This window comes from Lepisosteus oculatus, chromosome 16, assembly GCF_040954835.1.
Source record: "Lepisosteus oculatus isolate fLepOcu1 chromosome 16, fLepOcu1.hap2, whole genome shotgun sequence".
NCBI classification, from domain to species: Eukaryota; Metazoa; Chordata; class Actinopteri; order Semionotiformes; family Lepisosteidae; genus Lepisosteus; species Lepisosteus oculatus.
In genome coordinates, this window is record NC_090711.1 from 348,860 (window position 1) to 372,527 (window position 23,668).

At 42.9% G+C, this 23,668-nt stretch overlaps 4 protein-coding genes across 4 annotated transcripts; all 4 read left to right on the top strand.

Annotated features, from left to right (window-relative positions):
* The first annotated feature begins 214 nt into the window (after positions 1-214).
* Positions 215-922, top strand: LOC102697768 (odorant receptor 131-2-like). The gene has a single exon (XM_069179642.1). The coding sequence runs from the start codon at positions 215-217 to the stop codon at positions 920-922; it is 708 nt and encodes a 235-aa protein (XP_069035743.1).
* Positions 923-10,687: 9,765 nt separating this feature from the next.
* On the top strand, positions 10,688-12,063 carry LOC102697577 (odorant receptor 131-2-like). The gene has a single exon (XM_069179533.1). It carries the CDS (start codon positions 10,793-10,795, stop codon positions 11,771-11,773), a length of 981 nt encoding a protein of 326 aa, XP_069035634.1. The 5' UTR covers positions 10,688-10,792; the 3' UTR covers positions 11,774-12,063.
* Positions 12,064-16,002: 3,939 nt separating this feature from the next.
* Positions 16,003-17,175, top strand: LOC138223334 (odorant receptor 131-2-like). The gene has a single exon (XM_069179608.1). It carries the CDS (start codon positions 16,127-16,129, stop codon positions 16,952-16,954), a length of 828 nt encoding a protein of 275 aa, XP_069035709.1. The 5' UTR covers positions 16,003-16,126; the 3' UTR covers positions 16,955-17,175.
* Positions 17,176-20,132: 2,957 nt separating this feature from the next.
* On the top strand, positions 20,133-20,855 carry LOC138223337 (odorant receptor 131-2-like). Its single transcript, XM_069179643.1, has one exon. The coding sequence runs from the start codon at positions 20,133-20,135 to the stop codon at positions 20,853-20,855; it is 723 nt and encodes a 240-aa protein (XP_069035744.1).
* Positions 20,856-23,668: the final 2,813 nt, after the last annotated feature.

The following is a 23,668-nucleotide window of genomic DNA, read 5'->3' on the forward strand; positions in this document are numbered from 1 at the left end:
TATGCAGCCAAATGCCATTGCTAAAGCTACTGTCACTATTGCAATGTATATAGTCACAAACATCATGAATGGAATGCTGATATTTACATATTTTAGGCATTCTATATTTTATGAGAATTCCCGTTATGTGCTCTTTGTTCATTTGGTTATTAATGATGTGTTTGAGCTGAGCGTAGCATTGACTTTGCACATTTGGAATGAGGTGAAGACCTTCATGCTTGTGCCTGTTTGCTATGCCTTGGTCATTTTCGCATGCAACACCACTCTGAACACTCCTTTAAACCTGGCTGTGATGTGTCTGGAGCGATACATCGCTATCTGCTACCCCCTGCGCCACTCCCAGATCTGCAGTCTGCAGAGGACCTACATCGCCATCGGAGTTATCTGGTTCATTGGTTTTATTCCCCCGATCACAGACCTCTTTATAGTCCTGGCAGTAGAGCAGACCAGTTTCTTCAGTACATCCATTTACTGCCTCCGTGAGACTTTATTGAGGCTTTCCTATCAATTTGACAAAAGACTGTATCTAAAGATCTTGTATTTTTCAGTGGTGTGGCTGGTCATAGTGTGCACCTATCTGCGGATCATGTTCGCAGCCAGGTCGGCCAGCTCCTCTGAGAAGACCTCTGCTAAAAAGGCCCGAAACACCATCCTGCTCCACGGGCTCCAGCTCCTGCTGGCCATGCTGACCTTCATCGCTCCCTTCACTGATAATTTCTTCTTAAGTCTGCCTCCAGAAATGCTCCTGGATCTTCACTATACTCGATATTTCTTAGTTTACATAATTCCCAGAACATTAAGCCCTGTTATCTATGGGCTGAGAGATGAGAACTTCAGGAAGCACCTGAAAGGTCACTTACCTTGCTTTCAAAACCCAGTAGCACCCAGTAAAGCGTCACATAATCACAGCTTGGGGAAATAAACTTTTTTTTGTGGTGTTGGGTCTTCGAGTTGCTGGTTGTAGGTAGAGAATCCAAAACAAATGAGTACTGAAATTAGTAACATTAGTTACGAATTAATATAATTAATAAACATTGATTTTCAGTACTTGGTTTATTTACAGTAAAAATGAAAAGGGAATTATTGTAATTTTGAATTCCAATATGTTTTGTAATAAATGAATTCCAGTATATATGTACTTATCTGACTTTATTGTGCCGAAAAGTTGACAGATTGGAATAAATGTAGTGCTTTCTGCTCAGATTTAATTCCAGCAGACATTACCTCATAATTATGGCTATGTAGCCATTTGAAAATAAAATGTCACAGATATAAAACTGAGTTATTTGAATATGTTAGAGAACGGCTCTTTTATTTTTGACAGACTTTAATAAACTGGTCTCACACTCTTTTGGTATGAGGGTTACAATTTTGGATTCAAAAACATTTATACACAATTACATCAATACGTGATTGATCATTAGTGATCATCTCCATCCTGGTAATTTCTAATATGCTATATTAAATATATACTTTATATAGAAAGTTAATTTAATTAAGAATTTCCAAATTCATCTTCATGTATTATTATCTAGAAATACTTTTATTTGCTAGAAAATGTTTCTGCTACTTCGTGTGATATAAAAAGAAATGAAATAACACAAATAAAAGAATAATAAATAATAAGCTTTAGCCTTAAATGGCTAAATTAAGCTACAAGGGCTGCAGCCAGGAGATTGACACGAACAACGCATCCCTGCCTGACGAGCTGAACCATTTCTATGCCCGCTTTGATGCTCTGTACACGGGCAATGCTGAGAAGACCCCAAGTGTGCAGGGCGAGTTTGTTCTGAAACTCTCAGAGTAGGACGTGCAGAAGACTCTGAGCAGGGTGAAAATCCGTAAGGCTGCAGGGCCTGATGGGATACCACCTTGCATTCTGAAGACATGTGCAGCCCAGCTGACCACAGTGTTTACGGACATCTTTAACTCCTCCTTGTCACAGTCCATGGTCCCCACCTGCTTTAAAAAAACACTATTGTTCCAAAAAGGCAAAAGTGACATGCCTGAATGATTACCGCCCAGTAGCATTAACATCTGTGGTGATGAAATGCCTGGAGAAGCTGGTGTTGTCACACATCAACTCCTCCATCACAGAGTCCCTGGACCTCTCGCAGTTCGCCTACCAGAACAACAGATCAGTGGATGATGCTGTCTCCCAGGCTCTGCATACAGCCTTGGAACATCTGGACACTAAGGACTCGTATGTGAGAATGCTGTTTGTGGACTTCAGTTCAGCATTCAATTCCATCATACCCATTCAACTGGTGACAAAGCTCAGGGGATTAGGTCTGTGCAACTCTGTCTGCAACTGGCTGCTGGACTTTCTTATCGAGAGACCACAGGTGGTGCGGATAGGCAATAAAACATCAACACCACTCACCCTGAGCACTGGAACCCCACAAGGCTGCTGTCTGAGTCCAAGGTTGTACTCCCTATTTACTCACCACTGCACAGCAAGACACAGCAACAACCGCATCATTAAGTTTGCAGATGACACCAGTATAATAGGACTGATCAGTGGTGATGACAAGTCCACTTACAGGGATGAAGTCGTACAGCTGCTTAGGTGGTGTCATAGCAATAACCTGGACTTGAACGTGAAGAAAACGAAAGAGCTAATAGTGGACTTTTGGAGACACAGGCCACACACTCACAGCCCACTCAGTATTGATGGAACGGAAGTGGAAACAGTCACCAGCTTTAGGTTTTTGGGAATTCACATCTCTAAAGATCTAACCTGGACTGTGAACACTGACTCTATCATGAAGAAGGCTCAGCAGCGCCTTTATTTCTTGAGGTGCCTCAAGTGATGGGGGATGCCAATACATGTGTTGGTGAACTTCTACCGCTGCACCATCGAGAGCGTCCTCACCAATGGGATCACCGTGTGGTATGGCAACACCTCTTCGCGAGAAAGAAAGGCACTGCAGAGAATAGTCAATATGGCCCAGAAGATCATCTGCTGTGGTCTCACCAAGATTAAACAGCTCTATGAGGACCGCTGCCATGGTAGAATTCTGTCCATCACAGAGGACAGTCACTACCTCGGGCATGATCTCTTCACCCCACTGCCCTCAGGCAAGAGATATAAGAGCATACGGACACTTACCACTAGATTCTTCAATAGCTTCTATCCACAAGCAGTGAGACTGGCGAACACATTTAGCCATCCCCCTCGGACCACACCTACACCATCACCATCTACCTCATTATGATTTCTTATTTATTGCACATCTCCAGTCATTGTTTACACGTCTGTATTGTTTACATTCAAACTGTCTACATGTTTACTTGTACATTGTCTACTGTTTGTTTGTATATTGTCTTGATGCACTGTTTGCACTTTGTTTTGTTTTTTACAAAGTTCAAGTTCAGTTTCAAGTGACATAAAATATTGCATGAAAAACCTTATTTTGTTCATGCACAGAGGATGCACAAATATTGAAATAAAATGTACACTATTCAAGAAGAATATATCATTTATAACAATTTGTACACATAAAACCTTTATAAATCTTTAAATGTTGTCGTCATACACTCTCAGAGCTACCTAGCGCTAGGTTATTGGTTTATTAGCCAACATAGCAAAACAAATGCATATATCTACGTTTTTCAAAAAGCCACATGTAGCCCCGAAACAAATAAGACACATGAGATGCTATGGGTATCTTGGGTTTTAAGGAGTACAGCCTGGCTTCCCGAATACAAGGGTTTTTTGGAACGCAAGGGGCAGTGCACTCGTTTGCTTATAGCACCTAGTGTCACGACCACCAGCCAGCAGAGATCAACGCGTAAGCGAGCTAATCAGCACCAGCAGCCGATTGCTATTAACATGCGCCGCCGCACGAGTTAACACACCTGCAATTGCTTTACCGTGCGGCACGCCGGGTTATTTATACTATTCTAACCTACTTCCTGTTGCTCGGACTTCGGACTTCGGACTTCGGACTTCGGACTTCGGACTTCGGACTTCGGACTTCGGACTTCGGACTTCGGACTTCGGACTTCGGACTTCGGACTTCGGACTTCCCCTTGGATCGTTTGCTATCTGTGTCTATTTCGGATTTGACCTTGCAGCTTTCATTTCGACCACGATTCTGTGTCACATTTTGGATTGTTCGCCACCAGTGCTTTTACCGGATCTCGACGTACCTTACGCCTTCGGACTACGACTCGGCTCCTGGTTTTGCTCTGTTCGCTTACCTACCTCCCAACGACTCCTGCATCTGCATCAGATTCTTTTCACCTCTACAGAGCAGCGTTACAGAATACAAAGCCTGATTATGGATCCCGCAGACGCACAGACCCTTCGTTCTCTTCTCCCGCAGCATTCCTAAACTGGCTTTTTTTCTTCCCCTGTTTCGCCGGCTCCCGCACCGATTCCTGTAATGCCTTTTGTGCAAACACCTGGGGCTTTATTGCTCAGTGCTCCCTGGCTTTTCAGCTGCAGCCTGAGCGTTTTTCTACTTCTTGGAAGCAGATCGGATTCGCCCTTTCCTTGCTCACAGGCAAAGCATTGGATTGGGCAGCAGTATTGCTTGCTAGAGGAGATCAGCTGTTCTCTGACTTTCAGCTTTTTGCTGACCGTCTCCAGGCGCGTTTTTCTCAAAGCAACCCGGATTTGACTTGCCTTCGGCTTTCCTCTCTTTGCCAGGGTGACAGACCACTGCAAGATTATGTGGCTGAATTCCAAGCCCTCGCCACAGTCTGCCTGGAACCCTGAAGCTTTGGTTTGCCTCTTCTCTAAGGGTCTCTCGGTGGACCACCTGGTGCTCATGCCTCTACCCACCTGGTCTCTAGAGGCGGCTATCGCTCAGGTGGTTGAATTGGACACCCACATTCGGCTTTGGAGAGCGGCAAGACAGCCAGGAAGCAGACCTGTGTGCCCCATGGGTCCTCCCCTCTTGGCGCCCACCCTGCCACATGCACCCCTGTCCTTGGAGGAAAACGAAAGGTGCCGTCAGGAGGGGCTGTGTCTGTACTGCTCTGCGTCGGCTCACCTGCTCGCTACTTGTCCTTTTGAGACCCCCACATCCACCTCGAGCTCCCCCACTGCCTACTGTTAGAGTCGGTAGTGCTGTTTTTTCACAATCCTCTTCAGGGCCTTTATTCCCAGCTGAGATTTCGTGGATGGACACGTACCTTCCCCTTTCGGTTTTGGTGGATTCAAGGGCAGCTGGGATGCCTCTTTTGCCAAGAAGTGGGATATTCCTCTTGCTCCGCTTTCACCCCCTGTCTGCATTCAAACTTTGGATGGGTCACCGATCACTCGCTCCTAGACGCATTACCTGGCAGACCATTCCCCTATCCCTTACTGTTGGTGCCACTCACGTGGAGGACATTTCACTCCTTCTCCTGGATTCCCCTGCTTACCCTGTGATCCTAGGCCTTCCCTGGCTCAAGAAGCCTGATCCCCACATCTCCTGGGCCAAGAATGAGATCATTGCCTGGAGCCATGCCTGTCGTGACAACTGTTGTCGTCCTCCACTCAAGGTTGCTTCTGCAGTAGCAACCCCCCCAATATGCACATCTGAAACAAGCCTTTGACAAACGGAAAGCTCTATCGCTCCCCCCTCACTGCACCTGCAACTGTGCTATAATTTGCTTCCAGGAACACTCCCACCCAAAGGACGGATCTACCCTCTCACTCGGAGAATGAAGCCCTGCAAGATTATATCAAGAAGGCCCTGAATTCCGGTTTTATTCGTCCCTCCTTGTCCCCAGCCTGTGCTGGGTTTTTTTTCATAGGGAAGAAAGACGGCTCCTTGAGGCCCTGTATTGATTACAGAGGGCTGAACTCCATTACAGTCAAACATCCCTACCCCTTGCCTTTTAATCCCAGCCGCTCTGGAGTCCCTACGTGAAGCGTCCATCTTCTCAAAACTAGATCTACGGGGGGCTTATAATTTAATCGGGATCCATGAAGGGGATGAGTGGAATACGGCCTTTATGACCACCCCCCAGCCCCCCCGACGACCCTCAGAAACATGTCCATCACGTCCAGGATGTCTTGTCCAGACTCGTCGACAACCAGCTCTACACCAAGCTCGAGAAATGCATTTTACATGCTTCTAAGATTCAATTTCTGGGCTACATTATTTCTCCCCTTGGAGTCGAGATGGACTCGTCTAAGGTTGTGGCTATCAATGATTGGCCTGTGCCTCGCAATTTAAAGCAAATCCAACGCTTTCTAGGTTTTGCCAACTTCTACAGGCGATTCATCCGGAACTTTGGCTCCGTTGTGGCGCCCATCTCGGTTCTGACCCGCAACCGACCAAGCCGGGGTAAATGGAATCCGGAGGCTAACCAGGTATTCCTGCGCTTGAAACAACTCTCCAGCTCCGCCCCTCTCCTACAGCAGCCTTTCATTGTTGAAGTTGACGCCTCTGCCCATGGGGTTGGTGCAGTCCTCTCCCAGCCCCTCGAAGAGGATCCCCTTCCTCATCCATGTGCCTTCTTTTCCAAGAAGCTCTCTCCCACCGAGGTTAACTACGATGTGGGCAATCGTGAACTCCTCGCTATCAAGCTGGCCCTCGAGGAATGGAGACACTGCCTGGAGGGGGCTCATCACCCCTTTGTCATTATCACGGACCATAAGAACCTGTCCTATATTCAATCTGCCAAGCGCCTTAACTCGCGTTGGGGCCCGTTGGTCAGTTTTCTTCTCTTGTTTCAATTTTGTTATCACCTACACTCCTGGCTCCAAAATGGGAGGGCTGGTGCACTCTCTCGGCTCCATGACCCCCCCCGAGACCTGGACTACTCGCCTGAACCAATCATCTCTTCCAACAGAATTGTGGCAGCGATTCATTGCTCAATTGACGATCAAGTCAGACGAGCCCTCAACGAAACTACAGTTCCTCTGTGCTGCCCCCTGGATAAACTTTTTGTCCCGGACAACTTGCGTCCTACTGTCTTGCAGTGGGGGCGTGATTCCTGGTTTGCCGGCCACCCTGGATGAAGACGCACTCTTGACCTCCTCACCAGGGACTTTTGGTGGCCTTCATGCGATCTGATGCAGCAGAGTACGCCCGGGGTTGCCCGGTCTGTGCCAGGAGCAAGACTCCGCGCTCTAGGGAGGCTGGCCTCCTTCACCCCCTTCCAATCCCACACCGCCCTTGGTCCCACATAGCTGTTGACTTCATTACGGACCTTCCTAGCAGTCAGGGTCATACGGTAATCATGGTGGTCTCTGATCGTTTTTCCAAAGCAGCCCATTTTGTCCCCCTCCCAGCATTGCCCACAGCCCAGGAAATGGCATCTTTGTTTGTGCAACAGGTCCTTAGGATACATAGTAGTTCAGGTGGGTAGCTGCGTCAGCATGCGTAGGCTGCAAAGGAACAAGTAATAGGTTTATTCCATGCTGAAAAAAAGAAGAAAGAGAACACAACGTTTCGGCCGTGGAGCCTTCTTCAGGTGTGGCACCTGAAGAAGGCTCCACGGCCGAAACATTGTGTTCTCTTTCTTCTTTTTTTCAGCATGGAATAAACCTATTACTTGTTCCTTAGGATACATAGTTTGCCTGACGATGTCTCGGACAGGGGCCCTCAATTTGTCTCTGCCTTTTGGAAGGCTTTCTGTTAAGCTCTAGGGACCTATGTATCTTTGACTTCTGGTTATCATCCTGGGGCCAATGGTCAGGTGGAAAGGACCAACCAAAGCTTCCTGACCTTCTTGAGAGCCTTCACCTCCAGCTCACAGGATGATTGGTCATCACTGCTTCCCTGGGCAGAATATGACCACAATTCTCTTACCTCCCCCTCCACGGGTCTCTCTCCCTTCCTCTGTGCATTAGGTTATCAGCCCACTCTCATCCCTGTCATACTGCCGGACACAGCAGTGCCGTCAGTGCAACAATATATTTCCAAACTGCGAAGGACCTGAAGAATGGCGAGGGCAGCTCTCATTAAGTCGACCCAGTGCCACGCCAAATTTGCCAACCGACACTGCAGACCAGCCCCTCATTTTCGGAGAGGACAGTTTGTTTGGTTATCTACATGGAACCTACCTCTACATCAGCCTTCCAAAAAGATTGGGCCTAGGTATATCGGCCCCTTCTGGATTCTCTCCCGGATCACCCCAGTTACCTTCTGCCTTGCTCCACCCCTCATTTCATGTCTCCCTCCTGAAACCCTTTTACCGCTTGCCCTTGCGGCTCCCCAACGTAGCCTGCCACCTCCTCGTCGCATTCAGGGGCGCCCGGCATATACGGTCCTCAAGATCATAGACTCCAGATGGAAGCGCGGTAACCTTCAGTATCTAGTCATCTGGAAGGGTTTTGGCCCCGAGGAGAGATCTTGGGTTCCGGAGAAAGATATTTTGAACCCTACACTAATCGGCTTTTTTTTTTTCTCCAGGGACTATCCTGATCACAGTCTCGGGAATCAGGAGCCGCCTGTGAAGGGGGTGGTACTGTCACGACCACCAGCCAGCAGAGATCAACGCGTAAGCAAGCTAATCGGCACCAGCAGCGGGTTACTATTAACGAGCGCCGCCACACAAGTTAACACACCTGCAATTGCTCTAGCGTGCGGCACACCGGGTTATTTATACTATTCTAACCTGCTCGGTATTGAGTTCACTTCTTGTTGCTCTGCCTAGCGGTTCTTACCCTTTTGCCTTCCTGGAATTCTGTCTACACCTTTTGCCTTCGGACTTCGGATCTCGTCTCGCCCCTTGGATCATTTGCTATCTGTGTCTATTTCGGATTTGACCCTGCAGCTCTCATTTCGACCACAATTCTGTCTCGCATTTTGGATTGTTCGCCACCAGTGCTTTTACCGGATCTCGACCCACCTTCCGCCTTCGGACTACGACTTGGCTCCTGGTTTTGCTCTGTTCGCTTGCCTACCTCCCAACGACTCCTGCATCTGCATCGGATTCTTTTCACCTCTACAGAGCAGCATTACAGCTAGAGCAAACTAGAGATCGTCTTTGTCTTGTCTGTTTATATGTTATTATTTCCAGCTATGTTTAAAAACAAATCATATTCTGTCACAATTAATAGGGTTGGTAAGAACTGTTGTACTGTTCTTGTGGTCGTGTCATTTTGTGGTTATTCTGCACACAGTGTTAAGTTTGCAGCTAAAAAGTTGTGTAGTATTTTGGATACAGAGTTATTACCATTTTGATGGAAGCTCTGTGCATAAACGGTTGACACATGTCCACTACCATCTCTGCCTTTTTGCCACAGAGCACAGGATTTAAATCCCAAAAAGACTGAAAAGTTGCAGGATTGAACAATTGACTTTTTTATTGTTAAAGAGAGAGGCCCGTGTAGCACAAACACAAAACTGTCAATAACCGTTCCTCTGTGCATCTCTGCTCTAACTCATTATGAAGAGCTCAGCGACACCTTGTCTTCCTATTTCTCAGGCTACACTGCGCCAGCTTGTCTCCACAGACGTGTAGAAAATGTCATAGTGCCTGGTCTCTGTGTGCCTGTCTGACTGTGCAACTAATTACTAGCGACAACCACATTCACTGGTACCAAAATTTGTTTAAAAGTCCTAAGGGTGTCGAATACTCAGATTGCCATTCCAGCCTGATCAATTATCTGTCTCATGATCCACTCTGGCCTCATTAACCTTTTGCTCATCCCAGAGCTCCCCTATGACCTTCTGGTCATAGATGACATCACAGCACAGGGGAGCAGAAGCAGAGAAACCCTTGATATAATCCGGCTCCCCTGCCCCTCTGTCAGAGCAGCCTGCGGGAGGTAAGGACCAGGAGTGAGTGTGAGTCTGCCAATGGCTGGAAAATGGGCTTAAGACAGGGAGCTATAATGCATGAGAAACAATACCTCAGTGTAATAGTACAATTTGTGCAATGTATTAGTATGTCTCACCTGTTCTGATAATATACAGTGGGTCTGCTCTCTGTCCTCTGTGGTTTGTCATAAAAAAAAAAAATCATTGAAATTTGTCGGTTTAAAGTTTACTGCACAATGCATTTCATATAGCAACTTTATCTGTTAATTTCAGCACATTAATTGTACACAGTGTGTGTTTTTCATGTGTGTTCAGTAATTGTATCTTTGTTTAACACAGGTGTCCTGGGCTCCATTACAAATCCCTTTCTCTATATAAGGTATGTAGCAATGCTGGATACTGTGGGAAGATGAATAAGGTCCTTCAACCCTAAATCACCCTAATAAAAGTGATTTATATAATTTGGTATTAGAGGTACTATTATTAGAAATAGTTGGAATGAGGAAAAACATTTGCTTTGCTATTCACTTTAGTAATATTTAGTGAATAATTGCCTTAGGAGTGATGCAATGTCTATTATAGTGGAAAGGAATGTGTGAGGAGGCTATAGCTGGGCCTGCAGTCTCACGCTGCTATATGTAAAGGAGAGCAATGAATCCAAAACTTAAAAGAATATAAGAAATTTCATTTTTTGTGTCTCATTGTGTATTCTAATAAGAATATGTTTAACTGCATTTTTAGTGAGAATACTCACACCAAATCTGGGGAAAACTCCTCACTACTATCTTGTGCACAGAACAGCCAGGTTCTTTTCTCCTACAGAAGGTACAGAATTGTACCTGCTAGCAGGAAAGGCCTGAAGGCACAAGAACTGCAATGCTGCCCACCTACTAAACATGCACTGCATTTGCAAGCCTCTCTGTTTTCTAGTGATGTTCTGCGCTGGCTTTTCAGTGTTTTACCAGCTACTGCAAAGCAAAATATATTTTTACTGGAATCCACTAAAAGTTCTACAAACTGTATGTTTCAATATAACATTAATGTTTATATTTTTGAGCAGATCCAGCAGACCTGCCTAAATGAATACTTCTGAAGATATCTCGGGAAATGATGTTGCCTTTTTTAAGAATTACATTCCTATGCAGCCAAGTGCCATTGCTAAAGCTACTGTCACTATTGCTTTGTATATCGTCACAAACATCATGAATGGAATGCTGATATTTACATACTTTAAGCACCCTATATTTTATGAAAATTCCCGTTATGTGCTCTTTGTTCATTTGGTTATTAATGATGTGTTTGAGCTGAGCGTAGCATTGACTTTGCACATTTGGAGTGAGGTGAAGCCCTTCATCTTTGTGCCTGTCTGCTATTTCTACCTGATTCTTGCTGTCAACACCACGCTGAACACTCCTTTAAACCTGGCTGTGATGTGTCTGGAGCGATACATCGCTATCTGCTACCCCCTGCGCCACTCCCAGATCTGCAGTCTGCAAAGGACCTACATCGCCATCGGAGTTATCTGGTTCATTGGTTTTATTCCCCCGATCACAGACCTCTTTATAGTCCTGGCAGTAGAGCAGACCAGTTTCTTTAGCACATCCATTTACTGCCTCCGTGAGAATTTTTTTAGGGTTTCCTATCAATATGATAAAAGAGTCTTTATAAAGACCTTGTATTTTTCAGTGGTGTGGCTGGTCATAGTGTGCACTTATCTGCGGATCATGTTCGCAGCCAGGTCGGCCAGCTCCTCTGAGAAGACCTCTGCTAAAAAGGCCCGAAACACCATCCTGCTCCACGGGCTCCAGCTCCTGCTGGCCATGCTGACCTTCATCGCTCCCTTCACTGAAAACTTCTTCTGGAGTTTTCCGTCAGGAATGCTGCTGGATCTCCACTATGTCCGATATTTCTTAGTTTACATCATTCCCAGAACATTAAGCCCTGTTATCTATGGGCTGAGAGATGAGAACTTCAGGAAGCACCTGAAAGGTCACTTACCTTGCTTTCAAAACCCAGTAGCACCCAGTAAAGCGGCAGGTAATCACAGCTCAGGGAAATAAACGCTTTATGGGTGTCTAGGTATTCAAGGATCACTGATTGTAGGTACAGAATGTAAAATAAATGAATATTGAAATTATTAGCATTAGTTGCTTTTAAAGCTTCTCAGAATATATATCAGTATAATTAACACATGTTGATTTCCATTGCTTGGTTTATTCCCAATAGATATGAAAGTGAAGTCCTATAATTTACAATCCCAATATGTTCTTTAAAACATTGAAAATAATATATTAATTTTCTGATATGGCTTTTTTTGCTGAAATGTTGACAGTCAGGAATAAATGATAATGGAGTCAAAAGTATGTACCTGATCTTTCTGATCAATACCTCATTAAGTATGCATGTGCAGCCTTCTTTTTTGAAAATAAAATATCACAGATATACAATTTAGTTCTTTAAATATGTTCTATAAGGGTTCAATTAAAATAAGCATTTTTTATTTTTGACAGTGTTCTCTCACTCTCTCCGTATGAGGTTTAAGAAAACATTAATGCATAATTACATCAATACATTGAATCATAAGTGATCATCTCAAGATTTCCTGGTAATATTAACATGCTATCTTAAAAATATATAATTATTTCTAGATTTCAGAATTTAAAGTTCATTATCACATTTTCATTGCCTAAAACTGATTGAAAATTGTGCTTATTTGCAGTAAAATGTTGCAGAAACATTGTGTGATAAAGGAACAAAAGAAAGGAGACAAATAAGAGGCCTGGAATGCTGAGTATTGTGTTTCTCACACTGGTTGTTGTATCTGTTAGTTACATGTTTTAGAAAGAAGCTTTAGCCTAAGTGATATGAAATATCATATGAAAAACACTTTTTCATGCAAAGCGGGACACAAATATTGTACATAAAACATACACGATTCAAGTAGAGTATAAAACTAGTAACTAGTAATTCGTACTACTAACAATTTGTTACATCTTTGATATTCATTCATGACTCATAAAAGATTCAAACATACTGAAAAAAATAGCATATAAAATGTATATTAAATCCACACATATTAAGAAAGACATATTTCTCAATTTAACCCATATAAAAATAAGTATTTTGAATATTTCCTAGGAAATAAATTTAATACTATATAATAAAATCCAAAATCAATTATTGTTTCAAAAGCTAAGTATAAAATGATTAAATAAAAGTGTTATTTTTAAAACATTAAACCCGAGAATACTTAAATCAATTGTGCTCTAAAAATAAGAATACTGTATGTTCATTTATCTGCAAAGGAACAAGTAAAGGTTTATTTCCTGCTGAAAAGAGAAGAAAAGAAAGACAGCGTTTCAGTTGTGGAGCCTCCTTCGGGTCCAAAATGTTGTGTTTCTTTTCTTCTCTTTTCAGCAGGGAATAAAACTTTTCTTGTTTCTTTGCAGCCTGTGCATGCTGACTCAGCTCCTACTTGAACTGCTTCCATTTATCTGGTTGTTTGTGTACCATGTTAACATGAATATTCCTGCATGCCTGTCATTTACAGCACGTTTTCCAGAAACTACATAACCTGCTGCTGCACTCTGTCTCCACCCCCCCCACACTGGGCACACAGCCCACTTGCTCAAATAACACCAGGCTGTGTGGAGTCGGCCCAAGCCCGGTTCTGCAGAGAGGGTGGCGACAGAGAGCAGGTGGGAGGCAGGTTTGCAGATTCCCGTGCAGGGGGTTTCCTTTACAGAGGAAGGGACAGCATGGGGAGACTGTTTCCCAGAGCTCGCCGTGCAGTGGGAAGTGGGCGAGCGCTAAGGGGGACCCCCTTATACAGGGCGTAGTGGGGGAGGAGGGAGCTGTGGTTCAAGGTCATGGGGCAGCAGCTCAGCCCATAACTCTGGGAGGGAGCAGTGCTCTACAATATCTACCATGCAGGATGAGCAGAACAGCAGAACATCATCTGAAAAAATAAAAGACAAACTGAACTCTGATACCAGTCTTTCAGCCTGTACTGTTGCAGTGAAGTATGTGTATTTTGGTCACAGTAGGGAGCGCTCACACCTCTGTCCATGACACGTCTCGTCTGCAGCTGTAGGTCGAAATGACTTGCCAGAGCGGTCGGTGGCTTCTGGGCTCGGAGGCCCGCGCTGAGCCCCAGGGTGGAAAGACTCCAGATAAACCAGCCCTCCTGCCCCACTGTGAGAGCGTCCTGCAGACAGTGGCGCCACAGGGCTGATCGAGACCTACTGCAGGTAAGCTCTGCTTAAAGAATTATTCAGGCATAACTTTAATGTCACGGGGGGTTAATGCAAAGCAGGAGTTCTCCACCATTACCACACTACCACACATACTAGAAAAACAACAGACAGGTGCAACGAGGTCAGAGCTCTGTGTTTTGTGTAATAATGGTGGTTGTGTTCTAGATCGCACATGTGTAACAAAGTCAGTTTTGATTTGTCCTAAGGAACTAAATTAGAAGCTTGCAGTAGTCCTTCTGCATGCCAACAGTCAGTAGTTCAAATGATTCCTCACCGCAGGCCGAGCAGAGGTGTGTTTCATACTTTCACACTTATCGGCAAGACTCACCTGGCTGAGGGGACGACAGCCTCAAAGTCTGTGAGATCCAGGCTGGGTTAGAGGGTAGAGCCAGGGAGCTGCTGAAGTCATTAGTCATTTTAAATAATGCGCAATTCATTGAGGGATGACAAACAACAAAAGATATTATTCTATAGTCAACACAGCCAGATCAATTTACTTTTAACATAATTAGTTCTCATGATCCCCTGTATCCCAGAACGCACTTCAATCCCATGTTTCTGCTCGTCCCTGGACTCCCTGACTACCGAAAGGTCACAGGATACATCACAGCTCAGACGAGCAGCAGAACAGAAAGACTCCAGGTAAACCAGCCCTCCTGCCCCACTGTGAGAGTGTCCTGCAGACGGTAAGGACCTGCTGCCTGCGGCTCCACAGGGCTCAACACACACTGCGGTGCTTGACGCTGATCGGCCTGAAACAGGGAAGTGTTGTTAAAACTCCTGCCGTCTGATGTTTAGACACATACAGCATTAAATTGTTTTTTCCTACTGCAATGGAAGAATACTCTTCCATGACCAGCCTCAGTATAAACTGACAGGAGAAGATAGGCACATGCAGCACAGTGTAGCAGGAATATAAGAACACAATAACCTAAGAGCTCATTGGTTTTCTAAGCAGTAAATTGATCTGAAGATCTCAGCCAGCTGTTTCCTGACAGCAGCCAGGCTATGGGCTCCAGCAGTGTGGCTGGGCAGCTTGTTCTGTACTTCCACATTCCATTGTGTAAAGAACTGCCTCCTGCTGTCTCTTTTCAATTTGCCTTCTTGCAGGAAAGTTGCAACATTACATTTTTACTTACTATACTTAATATAACATACAACTTACTATAAATGCACTTGAGTACCATCTGTGTGATTTGGCTGAATCAGCAGTTTCTGTAAATAATGTAAATCTCTTAAGTAGTATTTAATTACAACACTATACAGTAACTATATTTATTGTAAATCCATAGTCATTCATGCTCTGTTGTTAAGCATTACTTTGTAACTGAATTTTCAGTTACTCTCTGTAGTCGTTTAGTTTAGATATCTTTTTAGCTTCTATCTTTTTAATTTTTGCTCTTTTTTATTTTGAAAGCCATATGACCAATGCAAGCTAATAGTGAATTTATGATAGGTGTGCCATAAAACACAGCCACAGAGATCTAATGTACTTATTCTGGTCTGCGAGTGCTTCAGTTTATGCTAGTGAATTGCTTCCTGCTTAATGACTTTGAGGGAAAGTTTTAGTACTGTCTCAGCACCTGTAACACCCAGCCATATTACATGTCTGCAATGAAATCATTCTTGTGTAAACGAGTACAAACTACTGTATGATCTAGCCACCCATTAAGCATGTTTAATACAGTTTAAAGCAGAGAAAAGTGAGGCAGTTTTCATACTTCTCAGAAACATTCCTTATGCCTACATAATATGTTTGTTAAAACACACAAGTCTTGCTAGTACTGTTGAGACGTATATTTAAGCTGTATAGCTGTATATTTAAGAATGTTAGGAAATTGGGACTCTACAGACAGCGAAGCTGTAATCTGCCTTCTTTTTCTATTTCGGTGACAGTATTTGATTCCAGAAGACTGTAACATTTCTGTTTACTGGAGAAAATATAAGTATATCCTAAGCACCTCCATTGATGATGTGCATTACTGAACATGCTTTTTCTGTTGCAGGTGCTTCAACATCAATGATATGAATTCTTCAGGGGTTACATCAGGGAACATTCTCACTGTTAAGGATGACTATTTGTCTATTCTGCCTCTCACCATTGTTAAAATTTCTTTTATTGTTTTTACATATATAGGAACCAATTTCGTGAATGGGATGCTCATATTTACATATTTTCACCACCCTATATTTTATGAGAATTCCCGTTATGTGCTGTTTGTTCATTTGGTTATTAACGATGTGTTTGAGCTGAGTGTATCAATGACTATGCACATTTGGAATGTGGTGAAGTCCTTCATGCTTGTCCCAGTCTGCTATGCCATGTTCATTCTTGCATCCAACACCACCCTGAACACTCCTTTAAACCTGGCTCTGATGTCTCTGGAGAGATACATCGCTATCTGCTACCCCCTGCGCCACTCCCAGATCTGCAGTCTGCAGAGGACCTACATCGCCATCGGTCTTATCTGGATTGTGGGCATCATCCCTTCAATCACAGACCTCTTTATAGTCCTGGCAGTGGAGCAGCTCAGTTTCTTCAGCACCTCTGTGTACTGTATTCGTGAGAGTTTTTACAGGACTTCCTATCAAACTAAAATAAAGACAGCCATCATGTCAGTGTATTTAACAGTGGTGTGGCTGGTCATAGTGTGCACCTATCTGCGGATCATGTTCGCAGCCAGGTCGGCCAGCTCCTCTGAGAAGACCTCTGCTAAAAAGGCCCGAAACACCATCCTGCTCCACGGGCTCCAGCTCCTGCTGGCCATGCTGACCTACATTCCTCCCTTCACAGATCTTTTCCTTGTGGGAATACCTAGAGAGATGTTCTTGGACCTGGACTTTGTCCGGTATTACTTAGTTTATATTGTACCCAGAGTGCTGAGCCCTGTGATCTATGGCTTGAGGGAAGAGAATTTCAGAAAGCACCTGAAGAGCCACATGCCTTGCTTTCAGAAGAGAGTCACGACAATGATTAAACTGTAAGCGTTACAGATTCTGAAATGAGGTGGAATTGTTCAGGGGACAAAGGCAGTGATTACAGAAAAAAACTCCAATGCTTATATTTTTCCTTTTCCATTCGATTATAATGACGGACATACCTTGTCATGATCTTTACGAATCATTTTAAAATACAGCAACACTTCAATTTTTGTGTCTTTGACCAACAGCTGCAGAATGAAAACCACTGGACAGACTAATCAAAGTGTATTAACAGGGAATTAACAGACTTGATGCTCCAAATATTGTTCTATTTTAAATGTTGTTTAATAAGGAAAACTACGTTTATATTTACTGAATTTTTACTGTTGAAAATATCTAAGAAATAATCATGATAATATTATTAAATTGTTGGTTTACTAATCTATCATTTGCAGTGATAAATTCCATGTAGTTTTACATGACATTTAATAAATATAGCTCAAATTACTTTTACATATTAGTCAGTCCATCATTATCAGCCAACCTAAACAAAGTTACATTATCTCCTTTTACATTGCTTTGAAGAGGTTGTGTAAGTGACTATAGAGAATACAATGAATTGTACATAAACCCATTCATTATCTTGAGTCTCTAATTTAAAAATAGCCTTTGTGTCACAAAAAAATACTAGGTCTTCGTCTTGCCCTCTGGATTTGTCACACTCTCTTCCTGCCTCTTGGATATGACCCTGCCTGCTAACCCGGCTTCATCTTCGTCCTACTGGACTCGTTCACTGCCCGACCAGAGTAGGGCTCTTCACACGCCTGTGACACTTTGAAGCCAACCATTAGCATGCTTCTCCTGTTTTCTTTTGTCTGTATAATATATTTTCTGTTCTTTGAGTTTAAATGTGTCAGGCTGTGAAGCGCTGCAGAGAAGGATAAAATCCTTCATTTGACACACAGAGTGATTTTTCAAATTTGGACTCTTCTGTCCACCTTTGTCAAGAGTACAGTTTACTCTATAGAGTCTTGTTTTACTCAAGGAAATAAACTGCTACATTTTACACAAATCTGTAAATGCATACAGAAGTAATTTTACAGCCTCTGAACTAGACCCTGAACATTAGTGTATCTGGTTGTCAGCGACTGATTGAGGGATGACAAACAACAAAAGATATGATTCTATAGACTACACAGCGGGATCAATTTACTTTTAACATAAATAGTTCTCATGATCCCCCGTATCCCAGAACGCACTTCAATCCCATGTTTCTGCTCGTCCCTGGACTCCCTGACTACCGAAAGGTCACAGGATACATCACAGCTCAGACGAGCAGCAGAACAGAAAGACTCCAGATAAACCAGCCCTCCTGCCCCACTGTGAGAGTGTCCTGCAGACGGTAAGGACCTGCTGCCTGCGGCTCCACAGGGCTCAACACACACTGCGGTGCTTGACGCTGATCGGCCTGAAACGGAAGTGTTGTTAAAACTCCTGCCGTCTGATGTTTAGACACATACAGCATTAAATTGTTTTTTCCTACTGCAATGGAAGAATACTCTTCCATGACCAGCCTCAGTATAAACTGACAGGAGAAGATAGGCACATGCAGCACAGTGTAGCAGGAATATAAGAACACAATAACCTAAGAGCTACAGTAGGTGCCTATTTAGCCCATCTACTGTAGCTCATTGGTTTCCTCAGCAGTCAATTGATCTGAGGATCTCAGCCAGCTGCAGCAGTGTGGCTGGGCAGCTTGTTCCGTACTTCCACATCAAGTCCTGCAAAAACTGCCTCCTGCTGCCTCTTGCCTTCAAGCAGGAAATTTACAACAATTAAACAATGGAATTTCTCTATTTTTACAGGGTTTTTATTAAATGCAACAGTATCTCTGGCTTTAATAGTTAGCAGAAGATCTCCTCTCTTATTTTAGAGGCTTTAGATAGACTTTATACTGAGAGAAGTGCTTGGCTTCCTAATTTCTCTGGATGGTTGAACAACTGTAGGTTTATTGTACAGAATATCACTGTGAGTGTTGTCTTCCTCTGCAGCCACTGTGGTGTTCTTGGTTCAGGTGTGTGTTCCTCTCAGGTATGAGTTTCCACTAGCATTGCACTGTGACTGCCGTAGTGTTCTATCTCAGGCATTCATTCAAGTGCTGCTTTTAACAGTGACTCACATCACTCTGTTTTTTTTAATTAGGATCAAACAGTATTCTTACTTTAAATGTACTTGTCTAGCATGTGTGTCATTTATCTGCACCAGCAGTTTGTGTAAATAATGTCCATATCTTAAGTAGTACTTAATTACAAAACTACAAATAATTTTTTTGGGAAATCTTGAAAGCTTTTTTCATTATAACTTTTTGCTCATTTTGTTTCATTAAAAAGCCATACAGTATGACCAATGCAAGCTAATATTGAATTTATGATATGTGTGCCATAAAACACAGCCACAGAAATCTTGTACTTATTCTGGTCTGCGAGTGCTTCAGTTTATGCTAGTGAATTGCTTCCTGCTTAATGACTTTGAGGGAAAGTTTTACTACTGTCTCAGCACCTGTAACACCCAGCCATATCACGTCTGCAATGATATCATTCTTGTGTAGACGTGTTCCAGCTTTGATTTCACCACCCATTAAGCATGTTTAACAGAGCTCAAAGCAGAGAAAAGTGAGGCAGTTTTTATATTGCTGAGAAAGGTTCCTTACTTCTACATAATGCATTTGTTAAACCCCACTCAAGTAATGTCTTGCTGTTACTAGTACTGTTAAAAGCTGTACAGTATATCTAGGAATGTCTTTTGGGTCTTTGGGTCTCTACAGACAACGAAGCTGTAATCTGAGCTGGTCTTCTATTTCTATGACAGCTTCTAATGCCAGATGACTCCCAGTGCTCCCCACACTGTTTACTGTACAAAACGTAAATATGTACAAAGTACCTCCATTGTTACTGTGCATTACTGAACATGCTTTTTCTGTTGCAGGTGCTACAAAACTAATGAAATGAATTCTTCAGGAGTTACATCAGGGAACATTCTCACTGTTAAGGACGACTATTTGCCTATTCTGCCTCTCACCATTGTCAAACTTTTTATTCTTGTTTTTACATATATAGGAACCAATTTTGTGAATGGGATGCTCATATTTACATATTTTTACCACCCTATATTTTATGAGAATTCCCGTTATGTGCTGTTTGTTCATTTGGTTATTAATGATGTGTTTGAGCTGAGTGTAGCAATGACTTTGCACATTTGGCTTAGGGTGAAACCATCTGTATTTGTCCCTCTCTGCTATACCTTGGTCATTCTTGCATCCAACACCACCCTGAACACTCCTTTAAACCTGGCTCTGATGTCTCTGGAGAGATACATCGCTATCTGCTACCCCCTGCGCCACTCCCAGATTTGCAGTCTGCAGAGGACCTACATCGCCATCGGTGTTATCTGGATTGTGGGCATCATCCCTTCAATCACAGACCTCTTTATAGTCCTGGCAGTGGAGCAGCTCAGTTTCTTCAGCACCTCTGTGTACTGTATTCGTGAGAGTTTTTACAGGACTTCCTATCAAACTAAAATAAAGACAGCCATCATGTCAGTGTATTTAACAGTGGTGTGGCTGGTCATAGTGTGCACCTATCTGCGGATCATGTTCGCAGCCAGGTCGGCCAGCTCCTCTGAGAAGACCTCCGCTAAAAAGGCCCGAAACACCATCCTGCTCCACGGGCTCCAGCTCCTGCTGGCCATGCTGACCTACATTCCTCCCTTCACTGACCCTTTCCTTGTGGGAATATCAACAGAAATTTTCCTGGACCTGAGCTTTTCCCGGTATTACTTAGTTTATATTGTACCCAGAGTGCTGAGCCCTGTGATCTATGGCTTGAGGGATGAGAATTTCAGAAAGCACCTGAAGAGCCACATGCCTTGCTTTCAGAAGAGAGTTATGACAATGATTAAACTGTAAGGTTTACAACACAGATTCTGAAATGAGGTGGAATTGTTCAGGGGACAAAGGCAGTGATTACAGAAAAAAAACTTCAATGCTTAAATTTTTCCTTTTCCATTAGATTATAATGACAGACATACCTTGTCATGATCTGTCCCAGTCATTTTAAAATGCAGCAAAACCTCAATTTCTGCGCCCTTGACCAACAACTGCAGAATGAAAACCACTGGACAGACTAATCAAAGTGTATTAGAAGGGAATTAACAGAGATTAAATATGTTTATATTTTTTTCTATGTTATTTTATTATTAAAATATTAAATCTTTCTCCCAATCTGTCATTTGCAGTGATAAATTCCTTGCGACCTTTTACTGGCGAAGACCCTTTTAGCCAATGTCTGCCTGGAATTTCCTCCCTCCCCTTAAATATTTTGTTATATCTCTGCAGCAGAACAGGAGCAGGGGCCTGGTTCAGGTCTTAAATTGAAGCTAACCCCCTTGGCTTTAAGTGTGAACATTCAAATTTCTTGTATTTCTAAATGTGTCCAGACAAATGTGAAAAAAAAATCCAAAAAACAGCATGCGGAAATTTGGTTTTGGTCTTCAGAGGTCAGAATTTTTTAGAAAAATGTTTCTAGGAAATGCTTTGAAAACCTTGTTGTAGGTGTCTACTAGTTGGATAAAAATCTGGGTCAAATTGATCAATTTGAAAAAAATCGACATGTTTTTTGTCTGCTGTTAGGCATTGAAAAAAAAACCTTAGAATTGCCTTCTGGTGTGAAACAAAAGGAGCACTGATAAGAAACTGATGGCAGCCTGAGGCTTCTAGAGGAAGTCTCACCCCTAAGGGCTCTGAATGGCTGAAAATACAATGAATGACAGCGTATTTTACCAATCGGATCACCTTATTTCTGGCGGTTGCGCTTCAAATATCTATTCCAAAGTCAATAACGTTCAGTTTACTTCAGGTCTGGAGGTGGGTTAGTCTAGCCTTTTGTGGATATATTTTGTGCTTCAGAATAAGGTAAAAACATTGGATATATATTTTTTTTGCTGGTTTTTGCTTTTGCGGTCTTGTTTTGCTGGCTTATTGATTACCGTATCAATGCATTTTGGAAGTTTTGAAGTGCATCATCAGATAAAAAGTGACTTTGTGATCAAATGTCTGTTTTTTAAAAAAAACATTTTTTAAAACTCAGGTTGTCCTTTTTCGATTGATAACATGTTTTTGTGGTTTTGTTGGTAAAAAATGATGAAATATGATGCAGGAATCAAAAGTAAATATTGATATACACCACGGACACTTGCGACTACGCCTAGCACGGGTCACGTTTGATTAAATAAACGTTTTTTTTTTTGGTTCTGAAAACAGTTTTGTGAAGCTCTAGTTGAACCTTTTTCAATTGATAAAAGGTTTTCTGTAAGGTTTTGTGGTTTTGGTGATGTAAAACAATGAAGTGAGATGCTCTTTGTAAGTCGTTTCTTAAACAGTAGCCGCATGGGGCCACGTTTGCACTAAAGGGTTAACCTTTTATGACATACAGTAATTTAAATACAGTTAGCGGCTGCTCCTGATGTGGGATTATGAATTGAGGTATAGGCTACTTCCTATGTTTACATTTTTAGTACTTTATACAGGCAGCAATGGATGTTTCATGGTTATCACATCATAGCAAAAGTACTTTTTGCAGAATTATTTTTATGAAAAGGGAGAGGGAAATTACTGTTGATGCTGAAATTGGACACTTTAACAAGCTTCTAAAATCATTGTTTTAAAATTCCCATCTGCAGATGTGAGGCAAAGCATTAGAAATTTATGAAGAACTTGTTCCTTGCTGTCTTTGCAGACTAAGTCTTTAATTATAAATTATACAATTCTAAAGCTGCTCAGTTAAGACCTTACTTATTGATGTGTCATATATCCACAGTTCTGTGGCACATAATTCCTGTCCTCTGGAAATTGCACTGGAAAACTGAGATCTACAGAGGACTTTGAGGTTCTCCTGCTCATTTGTCTGACCATAAATAATGCACCTCCAGATGATCGCATGCATGTATTTTATGAGTAGAGCCCAGATGTTTTTCTGAGGTCTGCTGATTTAGACCTCTCTCTGTTGAAGACCAGGCAGCACACGGGTGACCAGCCACACTACTGCTTGACACAGAGCAAGCCAGCCTCCACCTAGTTCTGTCTGAGCCCATATTGGGCAGTCCCGCCTAGCTTGACTGAGCTGTACAGGAGTGGGGTGGGTGAATCGTGTTCCCCTGTGGGCCCCCAGAGCTGCAGCAGGGACAGGAGTGTGTCTCATGTGTGCAGGATCCCTGAAGGCCACCGCAAGGGGAAAACCCTCTGTGCAGAATGAATCAGACAGGTGAGACGATGGAACCCCATTCTGGAAGCAGATCTGGTGACCTTATAGATCAAGACATTCAGCTCAGCTCTGGCCTTGCTAGGGATCTTTGGTGCAGCGTATCCTCGCCCTGATTGCCCTCCAGGCGTTGTGTCTTTTAGTTCAACTGGCAGCTCCAATCTCTACCCCGGATGAAGACAGTCACTGGACATCAATCCAGACTGGATTTAAAGACTGTGCTTCACCTTAGCAGCAGACACACTAGATGCCGATCAGTTATGAGCTCAGAAACTTAATAGTGGATATTGTTAATTTCTGAAACAATCAAAATATTTCAATATCCCATTTTTCAGCACTTTACCATACCTTATACCATAATTAACAAGAAAATAATATCATTAACAGTTATAACAGACAAAGGAGACAATGTAACTTTGTCCAAGTTGATTGATAATGTGGATCTGACCAAAATAAATTTTAG

Coding starts and splice junctions, on each gene's coding strand:
- LOC138223337 (XM_069179643.1), top strand. CDS start 20,133: ATGACTTTGCACATTTGGCTTAGGGTGAAACCATCTGTATTTGTCCCT.
- LOC102697577 (XM_069179533.1), top strand. CDS start 10,793: ATGAATACTTCTGAAGATATCTCGGGAAATGATGTTGCCTTTTTTAAG.
- LOC138223334 (XM_069179608.1), top strand. CDS start 16,127: ATGCTCATATTTACATATTTTCACCACCCTATATTTTATGAGAATTCC.
- LOC102697768 (XM_069179642.1), top strand. CDS start 215: ATGCTTGTGCCTGTTTGCTATGCCTTGGTCATTTTCGCATGCAACACC.